A 16088-nucleotide genomic window follows, 5' to 3' on the forward strand; every position below is an offset into this window, starting at 1 on the left:
TGGCGTTTTGCTCTCACAGATGTATTATAATGAACTAGATACAGTTCAGTAAAACAAAAACACTACCTCTCACTACAGTAGTTACCTGCAATCTCTTCAATGGTATTCGCCCTCATGTCGAGCAGCACGGTGCTGTTGATGATGCAGCTTCGCAGCTCAAACAGGCTGTGCAGAGACAAAGTGGCCACGTAGGGTTTGCTCCATCGCTCTCCTCCGTCCTCAACATCCTCCTCGAACTTCAGCCACCTGTAACAGGAGTTTGAGCACCAGTCAGGAGAGGCCAGCAGACGGCAAACTGGCGGGCCATCTGTTCTAGCTGCAATAACAACACTCATGCATTCTGGGTGCCTCTCTCCTCACAAACATAGCTTGAATATCTCTTTCTCAGTTTTACTCATTTGCTCCACATCCTTATTGCCTCCCATCAGGGTATCACTATAAATAAAATATGTCTAATTTGCCATTTTAACAGAAGACCATAATTCATCTGTTAAATAAATCGACATTTATCAAAGAAAGAAAGTAACAGAAAGTTAATTCCCCAAATAATTACACCAGTGAATTGCAATTACTTAATGTATTGGGAACACAAACATTCGACACACAGCTACATCTTTCATCAGTGTAAGTGGGATCACGGGCACGGACGGTCCATTCAATCAGAGCTTTCACTAATGACATGTAGGTCATGACTGTGTGTAGATGGTACGTTGATGTCATGACAGTCTGACAGTACCTGGCACTTTCCCTCCAATCAGAATCATCTCCGTCCCTCACACAGATTTCATCCATCTCTGTGAAGAGGTCATGAGGAATATGCTCCTCATCGTCGTCATTGCCCAGCAGGAACTGCACTCTCTGGGACGGAGTGTCTGGGAAACACAAGGAACTGCACTTAGTGATTCAAACTGAATAGTAAGAGATAATAAATAACAATAATAAACAATTTTCTGCGCTATAATGCATGCACATCCATGATTGTAGCCAGTACCATAAAGAGGAGACTCTCTGCCCTCCACCAAGGTGGGGGCCCGGTCACTGCTCCTCTTCTTGTGTTTGTTTCCATGGTGATGGCGCCTGCGGTGGCTGCGGTGCCTGGTACTGCCCAAGGGAACGTGGACCCCAATGTAGAGAGTCCTGTGGCCTGTAGACACATCCCACACTGGTTAGAACAGGGATCAACTGCAACGTGCCTGTCTGTGTGTGTGTTTGTGTGTGCGTACGCTTTCAGAAGCTTTACAGATAATCATTATGATTTCAGTGATCATGGTTTAGCACTCTGTCTTTGTGTTACTCCATTAAGCTTTATATTACTGTATTTATGATGGGTTTCTGCAGCATCCTGGGTATTTTTATCTGATGAAGTGCATCACAGATGCAAATGTGTAAATATATACAGATTAATGCTGCTGTATAATATACTATGCCACACTGAGCATTAAATTAATACCAACTTTACAGCTTACAGAAATATTACCAGAGGTACCCTGCCAACATAAAAATAAGGTTATTGAAGGGTTTTCCAGAGGTGACATTTTGTTCTGTGTAGTGTATTGGTATTGTAACCAAGTGTCCTGGGTTCACCTAGTTGTTTAAACTTAACAAACAATTAACAGGATGATGAGTCTAAACTTCCCAGTGGCCTTACAAAAATATAATAGATATAGACGTCTACATTTTTGGAGAAACTCACAAAAGCTGAAATTCTGAATATTATACCTGATGTTGGTCAGAGCCTGCAAGTCCCAGTGGAAATTGTGGCTATTCAGAAGGTTAATGTTTTGGCATAGAGGTGACTAGATCACCCCCAGTAACTGAATTTAATTTAAACAAATAACCTCTATCATGTTCAGTTTCTCAGGCTTATGACAAACCAAATTTCATGGAAATCAGTTCATAATTAGGCGAATTACAGTTGCTTTTATAGTTAAGTTTGCATGTCTCATCTTGGACCATGAACACTCCAGTAAGGCAACCGTCTAGATGGAGATGGCGGCGAAGCTAACAAAACAGGGATTTATTCATCTGGTATTGTGCCTAACTTTTGTGGATCATAACAAATAAAGTATGGACTCAATCTGCAGGTGCTCCGGTTTAAGATGAAATGAAACTTTTGTATGGATGTCAGGTTTTGAGCCACAGCTGACTAGCAGCCCGTTTTTAGTGAAGCAGTTGTCGATAACTTACAGCCCCTACTGGCCAGGTTAAGAATAAGGAGTTGGTAGTTGTTTTGCAGTCAAAAAAAAGTTTTTAAAAGAATTGTGAACCCCCACAACCATGTGAGGTCCTTAAGGATACAGTCTACATCATAAATAACCATCTCATCGTCAGTTAAGTATGGCGTCTTTTTGGTCTATTCACATAAATGCTGAATGTGTCAACTTCATGTTTGGGATATAAGAACCCGAGTTAGTTATTTTTCCTCACAAACAGTTAATACATTAATCAGGCTGTGTTCAAATGAAATAAAATAAACCAGTTTGGGGGGGGGGGGGGGGACCTAAATAGTATTTTTAGTCAGCAGGTGTGTATAATTTTGAATGAAAAATGTTAAAAAGTTGCAGTGTACTGAGGATAAGTAAGCTGATACAAATACACATTTGTATGGCATGAAATTACAGTGTGATCTAGTGAGGATATAGGGTAGTATAGTATCTATATATAGATACTTCTCATGCAGTCAAGACAAGAAAGCACGTTGCATGATGTAAGTGCAAATGGCTACAACAAAGTGTGAATTTACAGTTCAATTACATGATGTGTAAACTGTTATGTTGTAGTTACCTAATAATGATGTTTGTACCTACTGTTGCTTGTACATAAATTACTATGCATATACTCAGGGCCTGTATTTGTGTAGTGTTAGTTCATTTACCCATTCTTATTTCCTTTTAAATGCCTTGCACAACTGTGTATGTGTGTGTGTCCAAGCTTGTGCAGGTTATGAGACAGCGTGAGAGAAAGCGAAAGACAGAGTGAACCGGTCTGTGTTTGTACTCGTAAGTCAGCCCACTCAGCTAACTGCAGTATGACAAGAAGGTTCAGTCAACACCATACTGTACAGTACACACAGTGCTCTGCAGAATGACTGGAACAGCTATGCCAAAAATGCTGCGTATAGGCATCACAGAAGTAATTATTTAATTTCCTCTTTGGTATTTTAAAATATTTAAATGCAAGCTTGTAGGATGTTATTCCGATTATTGCCAGTTAAGCACAAATTACTGGCACACAAACCTTTTTAAAATTTATTAGGTCAAATCAGCTTGAGTTTAATATAGTTGCTTTCTTAAAAGAAATGCCATACGCAGTAGAATCTTTTTCACAACTACTTACATGCCTCAAAGGAATGATCATGTTTTGCAGCATCTTAAAAGCTCAAAAGCTTACTTAAAAGATTTTATGTTATATTTTGTGGCTTTCTTTGATATAAACTGAATCACTGCAACGTCACACAAACAACTACGGTCATGTCCAGGTAGACAACTGGCAGTTGGCAGAGATATGTAAAATAGGGCTGTACAATTCGGTAAAAAAGTCATATTGTGATTATTTTGACTGAAATTGTGATTGCGATTGCCATTGTGATTGCACTATACGATATGATTAGTGGAAATGATCAGTTTTGCATTACAATTTTTATGTTCACATGATGATGTGATATTTATTGAGGTCTGTACCAAACAAACATGTTTTCTTTCATCTGGAGAACAAAGATTTTTAGGCCAGGTCATCTATGCAGCACCACAGTACCTCATTATAATGCTGTTTTCTCTTTCATTTTTCCTTTTTCAGAAAATTGCGATTTGGTTCTGGTTCTACGATTTGAATATCGCACTTGGCCGTATTGCAGTTTTATTGCAATTAATTGTGCCCTAATGTAAAATCAGCACTTTTTAAAATTGTTGTCATTTTCAGCACCAACTGTAATGTTTAAATATATGTAGTTAAACACTATGCTGACCTAGCTGGTGTTTCTGCTTGTGCTTATTTTGTGTACTGTGCTGCATAGCTTGTGTCTTTGATGAAACAAATCTACATGACATTTCAGTGCCAGTCAAATAAGTGCTAGTGGTGGGAGAAAACATTGATTCTTAGATACATCATGATGCGGATATGGATGATTCTGTTGGTTCTGCAGTGCACACATGCTTGTTATCTTGTAATTCATTGTCATAAAAGGCAGCAGTTAGCCAGGGAACCTGATGAGTCTGCTATAGATGTTTATAACAGTTAAATTGAAGAATATGTTAATGGAGTCTGGCAGGCAGAAGGCAGGTAGTCATTGAACTACATCTCCAGAATGTATATTTTCATAGCATTCGGCTTTTGTGTTTAGGATAACGGGCTTAGCTTCACACTGACCGACAAGTGACAGTTATAAACAGCTCCTCAACTTACAGTGGAGGATGCATCCTCACTTGTTATTGTCAAATTATAAGGTGGTGTTCATCTTGCAATCCTGCAGTGTTCCTGCAGCCTGCCTGAGCTTCCTCAAGTCTGGGAGGAGGGGGTGGGGGTAAACAACTCACCTCAACCAAAGATCATATACTAAATAGGATTTTAACCTATTTAATACACCGTCAGGGCATTTTTGGACATGCAGTCACATATTGCTCCTTTAAGGTTTAAAGCTCAGTTGAGTTGAGTGTCATCTAATATCTTAAAACCTGCTGAGGCAATGTACTTAGTTTCATGATGCACGTTAAGTCTATCTGCTTTTTAGTATTTGAGAAATTACTGCAGTATCTTGGAAACCTAAAAAGCAGAAGCCTTTTAATTTGACTGAAAAGTTAAAGCTGAAAAACAGTGTATTGTTATCTGTCTTCAGATACAAAGCTGCTGGCCTTTTGTTACCCAAAGTTACTCAATCATACTGTTTGTATCTTTGTTTTGATTGTCCATGTTTTTCAGTGGTTATGAAATTACGGATGCGAACTCAGCTCACCCACAGTTTTCTGCCTCCCACTCTGCTCTTATCTTCTTAACTATGAAAAAGCTGTCAAGAGGAAAGCAGCAGTTGCGAGGACAGAAAGACAGAGTAGGCGGATTCCGCTGCAGCAGCTTTTCACTGCTTGAAGCTTTTTGTATTCCAGATGCATTCACTATCTGTGTATGTACCTTCGAGATCCTCCTTCTCAAAGTTGGTTCCCTGCTGGCATCGTGTTCCTCCTCTGTCCACCACGGCCTCGTCATCACTCCTCTGTTGGACACATGGTGACAAACAGACGCACATATGCAACATTATAACATTATAATTCAAGAGCACAGTCATATAATATCTTATCAGCATCACAGCTGGAAGTGGAACGCAAGACATCATATCTCTCGGTATACTAATGTATCCTGAATAGCGTGAAATAAAATGTTTGTTGACTTGGTGATGTCGCCCAGTCGAGGGCATTATGAACAAACACGTTATCCAAACAAATAGCGCAGTTGCCATGGATACTAATTGCACATCTCATCTTGAAGAGGAAAGTATCATCTAAGTCCAAACAGAAAGCTTTTCATAATGGGAACAATAAATAAACCGCAACGTAAAATTAAAGTTTAAGTTCTGTTCAAGGTGCTTCGTTTGCAGTGACCTGTGCTGCAGTGTTGAGGGGACAATAAATCACTGCACAAAAAAGTTTGGTAAAGTAAGTTTGTATTCTCCCTTTTATTTTTTCATTTCATTTATCCATCCTCTTCTACCACCCACACTTTTCCAGTTACAACAACACATAACACTAGTTTTTAATTGGAGGAGCGAGATTCATCAGGCAGTATTCCAAATAAAATGAAACAGTTACATGATTATCAGCTTTGATAGACTATTATGTTACTAATTTTCTTTGCAAAAGGCGTGCAAGTTTTAAGACTTATTCATGGGGGGTTATCCAAGAGCTTTTGTCATATTATCAGTAGAGATGTACTGATCCACTGTTTTTCAGTTCTGATCCAGTTCCAATATCTGAATTTGGACAGGTTGATCATCTTAACCTTCCTTTTTATAAAACTAAACATGGCCAGTACTCCCTCAGATATCGTTGTGTACAGATATGGAATGCAAAAGTACATGTTATCAAGAGCTTGTTGACTTTAGACATTTTTGAAAGGAAATAGTCATCATGTTCACTTCATGATATTTAATTATTTCTTGATGCATATACATAATTATACTGCCTCTACTATTTTTTACATTTTAGGTATTTACTTTCATTGTATCATTTGTTTTCTGCACATTGTTTGTGTTTCTTGTCTTTTATCTTTGTTTGTTTCTGAAATTATGTTAGTGTTGGTTTTTATTAGTATTATTGTTTTCATTTGTTTGTTTTTTACTGAAGGGTGGGAGGTCACTTATATAAGCCCGTGGCTTCCTGACCTCTCCTGACACCATTATTATTATTGTTTCTGTCATTATCTGGATTTTATTGTTTTTTCATTTGTGTGCAGATGTGTGCCAATATGATACTATACCAATACCAGCATTATGGAGTAGTAGCACTAGCAGTTGTAAAGCTGGAAAGCTTATGTAGTTTATATAATGTAACTTGTGTAATGGTGTCCCATTTGCTGGATTCTGGCTTGTGACATTGACATGTGCAGCTCATAGGCTGAGAGCTGGCCCCTGTTTGCATAATGTCCCCATGGTGCATTGCTGAGAGTTTAAATTTACTATTTTATGTTCCAAAATACAAATGTTACCGTTTGTTAGTGTTTCTAATAATGACACCATGAGTGAAGTGGTTTGTACATTTGTTCACTGCAGTTATTAGGAACCGTACCATTCCTATTCAGGAATGCTTGATGTTGCCAGATATATGGTAATTATCACATTTTTTATCATAAATTCACAAATAAATTTACAATCAATAATTCGAAAAAAGGCTAGATATCTAATAATTTTGCTACTTCAGTAAACCAACAAAGAAACCTTTTTTAATCAATCAACTAGTAAAGCAGTGACAAGGTGTGTAGATCTGAAACTTTTGTTATTGAGGGGTAAAAACGGGCATAGTGATTATGTAATGGGCTGCGATTGATTCTGTGATACGCAGTTCAGATCTTGTTCAGATGATGTAGTCTCTGTGTAATATGGTGCACATGCCAGAGTTTTGCCCTTTGATGTGTTATCTTGGCCCCTTCCCAGGTTGTACAAGTATATACAATAGTTTTTGTTCAAATATTATTATTTTAAATTGCAGTGGGACATTGCTGTATTTTCCAAGTAGAGGGGAAAAGTACTATTCAGCTCTCAATTTGCATTGTCTAGGGTCATGTTTATGGGTAGAAAACAGGATACTTATTAGTGATGCGATACCCCACAAATGACTGATACCACTATCAGGCCGGATACCAATACTGGATTGGATCAGTTGAATCTAATATTGCAAGGGAGAATATTGAATGGCAGCTAAAAATCTCATGAGCAGATTTCCCATGGACCCTCCTGTCCTCCAGAACCACCAGGCTGCCTGATACTGTAAGTGTTGGACACCTGTCCCACATGAGACAAAAGTTAATTAGCACTGAACAACAACCACTTCAATTTTTTTTTTTGGCAGCTCAACAAGAGACCTGCAGCAGGACATGGCTTAGAGCACATGGATCTACTTGATACGAGTCAGATCACTGAGAGAAGCAGCATTCTGTGGTGTGATCGTTGGCCTGCTTATGTAATACTCGTGAAAAAAAGATGAGAGGGAGTAGGTGGTGAGAGGGAAAACCGGCAGAAATCATTATTTGTCAGTGCAAGAAAGGATAAAAACTCAACTTTTCATTAGACGGATGAAGTCTTAATTTGAACACCAACCCACTGTCACAACATGAATAGTCATAGCTAATTTGTATAGCCTCAAGGAATCAGCACGACAATTACAGTGACAGGCAGCACAGAAAGAGTCATAACCAGTGTGTAGAGGTACATGAACAGGTTGTAGTCAGGTAGCGTGAGGACACTGGTCACCACTGTAATTCTTCAGACTATTTAACCAACCAACCAAAATTATGAGGCAAACGTGGGAAGATATTATCAAAATATAAATATATATGTTTTTAAATCTATGTTAGTCATCACCATACCTTGTCAGGCTGAATTTCATCACTAACTAATATTTGAAAGCACTTCTGACATGCAGAAAGTTTGCACAGTTTCATTTTCATCCTCTCTGTGGATGGCCAGAAGCCACAGATCTCTTCTTTTACTGATCTTTGCTCTTTGGGGAAGTAAAGAAAATCGTTAACTGATTTTAAATTTTAGTTTTGTACTTATTTATTTATTGATGAGTGAAATGCAACGCAGCAGCACAAGAGGTGTCGGCCTCTCTCAAATACATATTTCAATTACATAATTCACTTTGAAATAATTTACTGGGGGCGACAACTTTATGTTTTTCAGAAGTTGGGGGGTGCATTACTTTGATGCTGCAGCTGATAAATGTGACACTAATTTTGACTATTTTATGTTCTGTCATGGAGCATAATCTATAATAATACATCAAAGTTAGGTTGTTGATTTAGATTTTTATTAGTAATCCAGATCTGCAAAATAACTTGTAATTTTGCCAAATAAATGTGGTGGAATAACTGGAGTAGAAGCATAAAGTAGCATGAAATTGAAATACTCAATCTAAGTACAAATACTTCAAAATATCACTGAAGTAGGCCTACAGTACTTAATGTTAGATATATGAAACACATTCCTCACCTGCTAGTTAATAAGTCACTGATCACTGCAGATATTTTGTCATGAAATAGGAGGGTAAACACAGGTGTTACCAATAATACTAAAAAAAGTTCTATTCAGGTCAAACAGAGTCAGGGTGCTGCTATTATGCATGTTGGCTCATTGGACAGGCTCTGCTGCACTAAATGGAATGGGACACGCCTGTGTTTGCCTACTATTCTATGTCAATATGGCTGCTGTGAAAAAGGTCTATTGCTAGCTTTGTCTGTCAACCATTTGGTGACGGGCGGGTGGTGCATGGTGAGCTTATCAGAGTTGGTTTGCTGAAAAGAAAATATTAACATTAGACCCATTTGGGACTGACTGACACTGTGTGGGAGACAATCCCAGAGGGTTCCACAGAAAAGCTCAGGGAAATGGCTGCGCGCTTAGTCTTTTCTTGAAGTCTTTTCTCTTGTCAAACTGAAAAATACTGTTTGAAAACACTTCCTATAAAGCATAGCCCATTTGCTTCTTTTCTCCAAGAAAGTTTTCTACTGTTGCGCCGTCTTTATCTCATTATGCTGCACTTAAACACTGTAACACCCAAGTTTTGCACCTTTTAACCCCTACCATGTTGGCGCCAACCTGGTAGGAGTAAAAACAAAAAAAGCAAAGGACTCATTACTGCCCCCTGAGGCCAGAGGGCTGAAAACACACCCATGACAGATAGTGAGAACTGCAGTTTAGGTGGGTGTTTTTCTCCCAACAGCCGCAAGAGGAAGCAAAGAACCCATAACACACTCAAACACAAATGAGATTTAGGCTTTATTGAAAGTGTTTTCAAACTATTTTTCAGTTTTACAAGAGTAAACACTTTTAAGGGATGTGAACTGGACTACAAAAACATTTGCCACTTGAAGAGTTGATGAGAGCAGAGAGGGTGACAGCGGAGTAGGGTGGCTATTTGTCATTACAAGGGACGCCTTTCAAATTACATGTAGTCTGGAGAACTAAATGTCTTCTGTTTAACCTTCAGTTAAACCACCTGTTTTTACAGTCCTCTTATTAATATAATCGTTACTATTTCAACATGGTAATAATATCATGTTAATATGTTAATGTTAGCAATCTAAGAGGAATTCAGTTACTTATGTTGTCATACACAGAACAGTTGACTTACACAACTCGAATCTATTGGTGGTGCTTGATTAAAAGTAGGGAAACATCAAATTTATTATTTATTATGTCTTTTCAAACTGTCATGAGAATCCAGTAGTTTTCTTGATTTTTCACTGTGGATCAAAGTGTTCGACTGACAGACTGAACGACTGCAGAGCAACGCAGGTAGTGTGGCGAAAACAGACTGTAACCTACTGTATATTTACATTTTACACTTTGAGCACTCAGCCAATAAAAAATGAAAGCGTACGTAAAATAAGAAAGAAAAGCACCATTACTACTGCAAACATTAATGAAACAACTGATTTCCTACTATGTTTGCTGAACAATCTGTGAAATGTGTGATTTTAAAACGCTGCCAATATTTGGACATGATTACTTATCGGAGCTGGGCACCGTGTTGGTGTTGATTATTGCACCAGTGTGATGGATTTAAGAGTAAAACTCATTTGGCACTGTCATTTACTGTAAATCCAAGCAGCAACAGCTGGGACTGAGAAAGCAAAACAAACATACAACTGCCTTTACTGCCGGAGAGAGCTCTGTGGGATCAATCCTGTCTCCTGGAAATTACAAACACATTCAAAGCTCTTATTGCAGAAGGTATTTTTATCCTCAAAGCTTTTCCCTGAGCCATCTTGACCACCAGTTGACCATCAAGGCATTACGGTTATGAAGGGCACCGCTGTTCACAGCTGCAATGCCACATGGGCTGGCCAGACCACAGGGCTGATGTTGATAATCTGTCTACAAATATACAGGGCATGGATCAGCATCCCTGCTCAGATTAAACTGCCAGTATTTGTTACTAACACACCAGCCACATAAGCCCATATTAACTCTGCACTGTGCTCACATACAATAGGTCCATTTCAATATTCTCAAGAGTTCACCTTTTAAAAACTCTAAACACAGTCTGCAAAACAGAAGTCCATGTGGGCTAAACTGAAGATCAGTTTTCATTTACACAAAATGCATTCAATGATCTTTAAAAAAAATAAAAATCATGCACTCAATCACCACTAAAACTCTGTGTAGTCACTGCACAGCTGCATGTTTATTGTCAAAATTGTTACATTTATGTTCAAAACATAACACAAAATTAGGCCCTCTGTAAGATGGACAGAAATTTACTGCATTCTGTAAAAAATAAAATGCATGTTAGTCCTTGATGACCCCCATTGGCCCTCTGGTTCTTGAAACAGTTCCTTATATGATTCTTGGAACCTTGGTGATATTTAGTGAAGCAGGCCACTGCACAACGTACAGTCACGTTGGTTCCTGCTGGAAACCAACTTTTCAGGTTCCAAACTAGTTTACTGTTGGTGGAAATGATCTGATGGTCTGAATGGCTCATGGGGGTAGAAGAGGGGTGGGTTCCATGTTGGTGGGAAAGGCCTTGATGAAAGACTTTTACTGTCATCTTCCAGTTACACAGTGATCCACAGAGCTCGTCCCAGGATGGTCTCCCTTTTCCTTCCACCTTACTCTCTGTTCCTCATCCTCATAGGGTATAGTCTCTAAAAAGTGCCCATGAATGTAACAGGAGATGTATGCATTGCCTTTTAATCATGCACAGTTCATTTCAATGCTTTAATCTACAGTAAGACAACCTCATTTTCATTCTCAACTCATCAAATGCCGCCATTTTGTCACCGCCCCTCGCCAACTCATACAGACGTGCATGCTGCCCTTTAATGGCTGTATGAGACGTGCCAAGCTTTTAACTAAGTATAAAGACAAAGAAGTCTGCATATGGAGGAGATCGGGTGCTTAAATGGCTCAAACAGACACAGAATTTTCAACCAGGAGACCGGGGTTCATGTCCTATGTGAAAATCAACACATTCTTAAGGGTTTTAAGGTACATAACATTCACGTCACTTGCGTCATGTGTCATTTGTCTTGCGAGTTGCTTCAGTACTTCATTACCTTTTGTTGCTGAAACACACCCAAACTGTGACCATTTCACAATGTCAGCCACGTGTTTAAAAGGCTTTCTGGCAGCATCTCATATGGCAACTACAGGGAATTATATGTATTAGTATGAGAATGAGAATGGATTGATAATACACTATTCAGCTACTGCATCAAACTGCACCCACTAACAAGCATCTGTCAAGTTAGAAATGACAACCTGTAGAAAGCTAGTGGTTGCATGGCAACTAGTGGCACTTCGCGAGTCTCACAGGAATTACGTTCTGTCATCAGTGCAAGTGCTGTTAGCTAAAGTTAGCAGTTTCAGTAGACAACTTGGCAGGTCAATGCAAAAGTGAGATAGAAAAGCCGGCACAGGAAAAAACATGGTATGGTTGATGATGATGAGGTTTCGGGAGAAACGGATCAACTCTTAGTTCGTCCGACTTTGGGACACGGGTAAAGTTATCTGCCTTATCTGCAAACAGGTGACTTTGGTGTTCGAGGAAGTTAATGTTAAACATGATAAGTTCACATGTTTTCCCATGCAGCCCTCAGTCATATACTGGTTCCCTAAACTTATACTCAGTTATCATCTCAAAACTTGAGAACCACTGTCATGCAGGAGTCCTCTTTCTCCTAGACAGCTGGAAAGGTAGAGAGTTTATGACCAGTCACATGATCAGATCTGTGTCCCTCTTGGACACGGTGAACGTTGGATGTCTGGACATCTGCAGAAGATCAGCAGGGATGGATTAGTCAAGATTCATTCACAGGTGTATTGCCAGAGAGGAAATTAGGTGTCTATGACAAATGCATGGGTCAAGGTTGACAAGGTCAGTTGTATTTCTGTATCTATAACTAACCTATACAAGTATATATAATCAATATGGCTGGCATTGCATGTCTGGAATTACTTTAGTTTTATTTATTGTCCTTGGAATTGCTCTCTGCAGAAAATGGCTAAACATTAAGCATACTGAACCATATTGCAGTGTTTCTGTTACATACGCCCACTGTGCTAGCTGTGTCATTATTTTCTTGTAGGGAGAGTGGCTGGCCGCAACTAGGCAGAGGCACTACCGTTGTTGCATTCACAACTTGAAAATCGTCACCAAGCGCTGTGCACAAAGTTCAAATTATTTCACTTTGACCTCGGCTGCTGCTGACCTTTCAAAGTGCAACCAGTGAGAGAACAGCTATATGTGATGATGTAGCCAGAATTGACACATACAAGCAAGGGGAGGGAGTGAAAGTGATAGAGGAAGAGTGGTCCCAAAAGGGGCTGCAAGATTTGTGAAAAGGCGTATAATTTATGTACTTTGCACTTTGCCTTTCTGCACCCAATCTCGTAGTGAGCCAAGAGCAAGTTTCTTATCATGCCAAGACAGCTTAAGTTAGCTCAGTCCATGCAATAAAGAAGTATCCTTCTTTTTGCTTAATGAAATTTGGGTTTGAGCTAAGCAAATAAATTAAGAGATACTTCAAAGACAGCAGTTAAGTGTGAACAGTTTGGAAAATTAAACTGTGTGGAGAAATAATCCAATTCTTAAAAACTAATGTTAATGATAAATTGTGACATATTCTGTTCTCAGGAGAAAAACTATCTCTAGGGAGGAGCCCTAATATTCTTTAATAAGCGCACCATAATCACTTACAGTAAGCCCTCTGAAACCAAAGGTCTTCTTGAAGCAACTTCCATGACGGTTCTGTATAAAACCATGTGAGCAGACTCCTGCACAAAGCCGTTTGGTGGGTTTCGCTCTTTTTGTGCCATTTTAAGGGTTTGATTGGACAAAGAGATGCTAAGAACTAATATTACTTTAACACATAACCACAACAGATCTACTCACCAGCAAAATCATGTTGAAGGACTGGCAAACCACACAGCTGAAGTGATATCACAGGATGTGGCACATATTTGGATCTGATCCCTACAGATGGCTGTGGCAGTTTTGGAAGCATCAGTGGCAGCAATATCATTAACTGCACAGGCTTTCATGTGGCACTGTAATCCTTAAATGTTTCTGCTATAAACTTCAACATCCTGTAAGAGGACACATTAGCACTACATTTATTTTTTCATACATGGTATTTAAGGTGTTTTGCAGCTTTGAGCTCTCATTCTGCCAGACTTAATATCTGCATCTAGCTCAGCGCTGCAAGACGGGTCAGTGGTGGTCAGCAGGAAAAAGCTCTTTTCATCTTTTGCGTTTTTGCCAGGATTTTACACTCGTTTTGAACACTTAGACAGAAGGGTGCCTGTCTACAAAATGTCACATGTGAAACATACCTTGCCCTCTGCTAGCCAAAAAAGAATTTCCGTGATCAAACAGCAGGGGCTGTGTTTTGGCAAGAATATGGCGATACAATACATATCGCGATACAGGGGTTATGATTAAATATACTGTGATACATTGCAATACTGCAAGCAAGGTGATATATTACTTTTTTTTTTTTTATCCGATTTTAGGAAAAACACCACCATATGCATAAAATCTGACTTTAGTTTTTATGCAGTCAGGACAGAGAAGATACTTATCAGCCAAGGGCGTAGAATTGGATAGGGGTGGCAGTGACATGTTTCTCACAATATTTTTGATTAAAAAATTACAATATAAGAATAATCAGAATTGTGACAACGCACCTGTGCCAATTACAGAGGCCAGACAATACATTTTCAAGTTCTCCTCTTCATTATACCTTGCAGTGATTTGGTCCACTGCCTACCTATAACCATGGGTCTCTTTTTACTGCCATAATATTTAAAAACTGGTAACAAATCTTGTGAGATGTTTAGACCATCAGGGGGAAATGAGGAATATATGTATATCTATTATACTGTAATTGATTCCCATACATGCTGTAATCTTAGTCAGCACTCCTCTGGCAGCAGCACAGTGCCTCTACGTCTCCCCTCGCACAGTGCACCTCAGGCATATAATTACTGTATATACAAGTAATTAGTTACTAAAGAAAGTCAGTTTTTACTTTTAAAAGTCTGCTTCAAATCTCTTATTAATGCACACATAGTTATCATTGCAGTGCTATATTATTTTATTGTATCTATATTATTTTAGTTTAGCTATATTAATTTATTGTTGCTATATTAGCTTTGTTATTTCAGCGTAATTATACTGTAGTGAACTGATTGAGCTGAACTGAGCTCAAACTGGGACATGTTTGTTGTCCCCACCAACCATGGCATTAAATATCTGCCCTTGAGAACAACACTGCTATCTAGCACAAAACGCTGCCACAAATCTTTGCATATATTACCATACCGTGCTTTTTAGAATCAATACAGTAACACAAAACATAATATTGTGATACTCAAGAGTATCAATATTTTCTTACACCCCTGAATTTTACAGTAATAAACCAGTGAGTACCTTAGCCATGCTGTTCCTTAGGTAAAGATGACTATCAAGTCTTGTCCTACCTTATATTTGAAGAGCCAAGGAGCCTCCAAGTTTTCAGAATGCATGAGCTTTTCCCTCTGTGTCCTCTGCTATGCAACCAGTTTCAACAGAGTGCAACGCAGTCTAAAAACTGAGCTCCTGCTGCCCTGCTCACACCATGCCTGGTAGCCGCTGATGCCCTTCTGTTGTGTCAAACAACTGTAATTTGTGATTGAGCATCTATCGGCAGAGCCAGCCGCCGGTCTCTCATCGTGAGATTAATGCTGTGACATCACCGCTGCAGCACAGCAGCATCTTATCAAAGGCAAAGCTTGATTCATGCCGTGCTTCCTCTCTTTACTCTTTACATGTATGTTAAGTAAAGCTATAGATAATCTTGTCATGCTGCATTAAATCAACACTTCAATGAGTGTTTCTGCAGCTCCACTGTTGACTCTGTGTTGCACTCTTTAGAATTTAATCTAAGAAAACTCGATGCAACAAAAATGTACATTTTATATGCTGGTTTACAGTTTTAACTTTAATCCTCATAGTGTTAGAAGACAAGGAATGTGACTCACCAAACTTCGACGGCCAACTGACGAGTCAAAGGGAGAATTGACCTGAAAAATAAGGAAATAAACCCTTTAGTTTAACAGGTCAAGAGTTCATATATACTCTTTGTATAGATCTATACACAATGCACAGCCTCTCATAGCACTTTCACATCAGGAGCCTGTCCAGACTTCTTACATTGCTGTGTTTAAATGTTTTATGTTCTTTAAAGGAGAAATCAATAATATATATATTATAATTTAGCATAAAATGACCATTATATGTCATTAGAGATTAAGGAAACATGCTAAAATTCTTTCTACTTTCTACAGCACTACAGCCACGGTGTCCTACTTCCATTCCAGGCTGGAAAAACTTCTTTAA

At 38.9% G+C, this 16088-nt stretch overlaps 1 protein-coding gene across 1 annotated transcript in view; it reads right to left on the reverse strand.

The window, feature by feature from the left end:
- The window catches only part of slc4a10b (solute carrier family 4 member 10b), a 42918-nt gene that overhangs the window by 24028 nt on the left and 2802 nt on the right, over window positions 1-16088 (reverse strand). Inside the window, exons 2-6 of the mRNA XM_084725212.1 lie at window positions 15731-15772; window positions 5122-5203; window positions 992-1144; window positions 737-872; window positions 86-246 (exon numbers count right to left, since the gene is read on the reverse strand). Of these exons, the coding sequence (XP_084581338.1) occupies window positions 86-246; window positions 737-872; window positions 992-1144; window positions 5122-5203; window positions 15731-15772 (574 nt within the window). The remainder of the gene's footprint in view (window positions 1-85; window positions 247-736; window positions 873-991; window positions 1145-5121; window positions 5204-15730; window positions 15773-16088) is intronic.

Source organism: Lutjanus erythropterus, chromosome 8 (genome assembly GCF_056507025.1).
Source record: "Lutjanus erythropterus isolate fLutEry1 chromosome 8, fLutEry1.hap2, whole genome shotgun sequence".
Lineage (NCBI taxonomy): Eukaryota > Metazoa > Chordata > Actinopteri > Lutjaniformes > Lutjanidae > Lutjanus > Lutjanus erythropterus.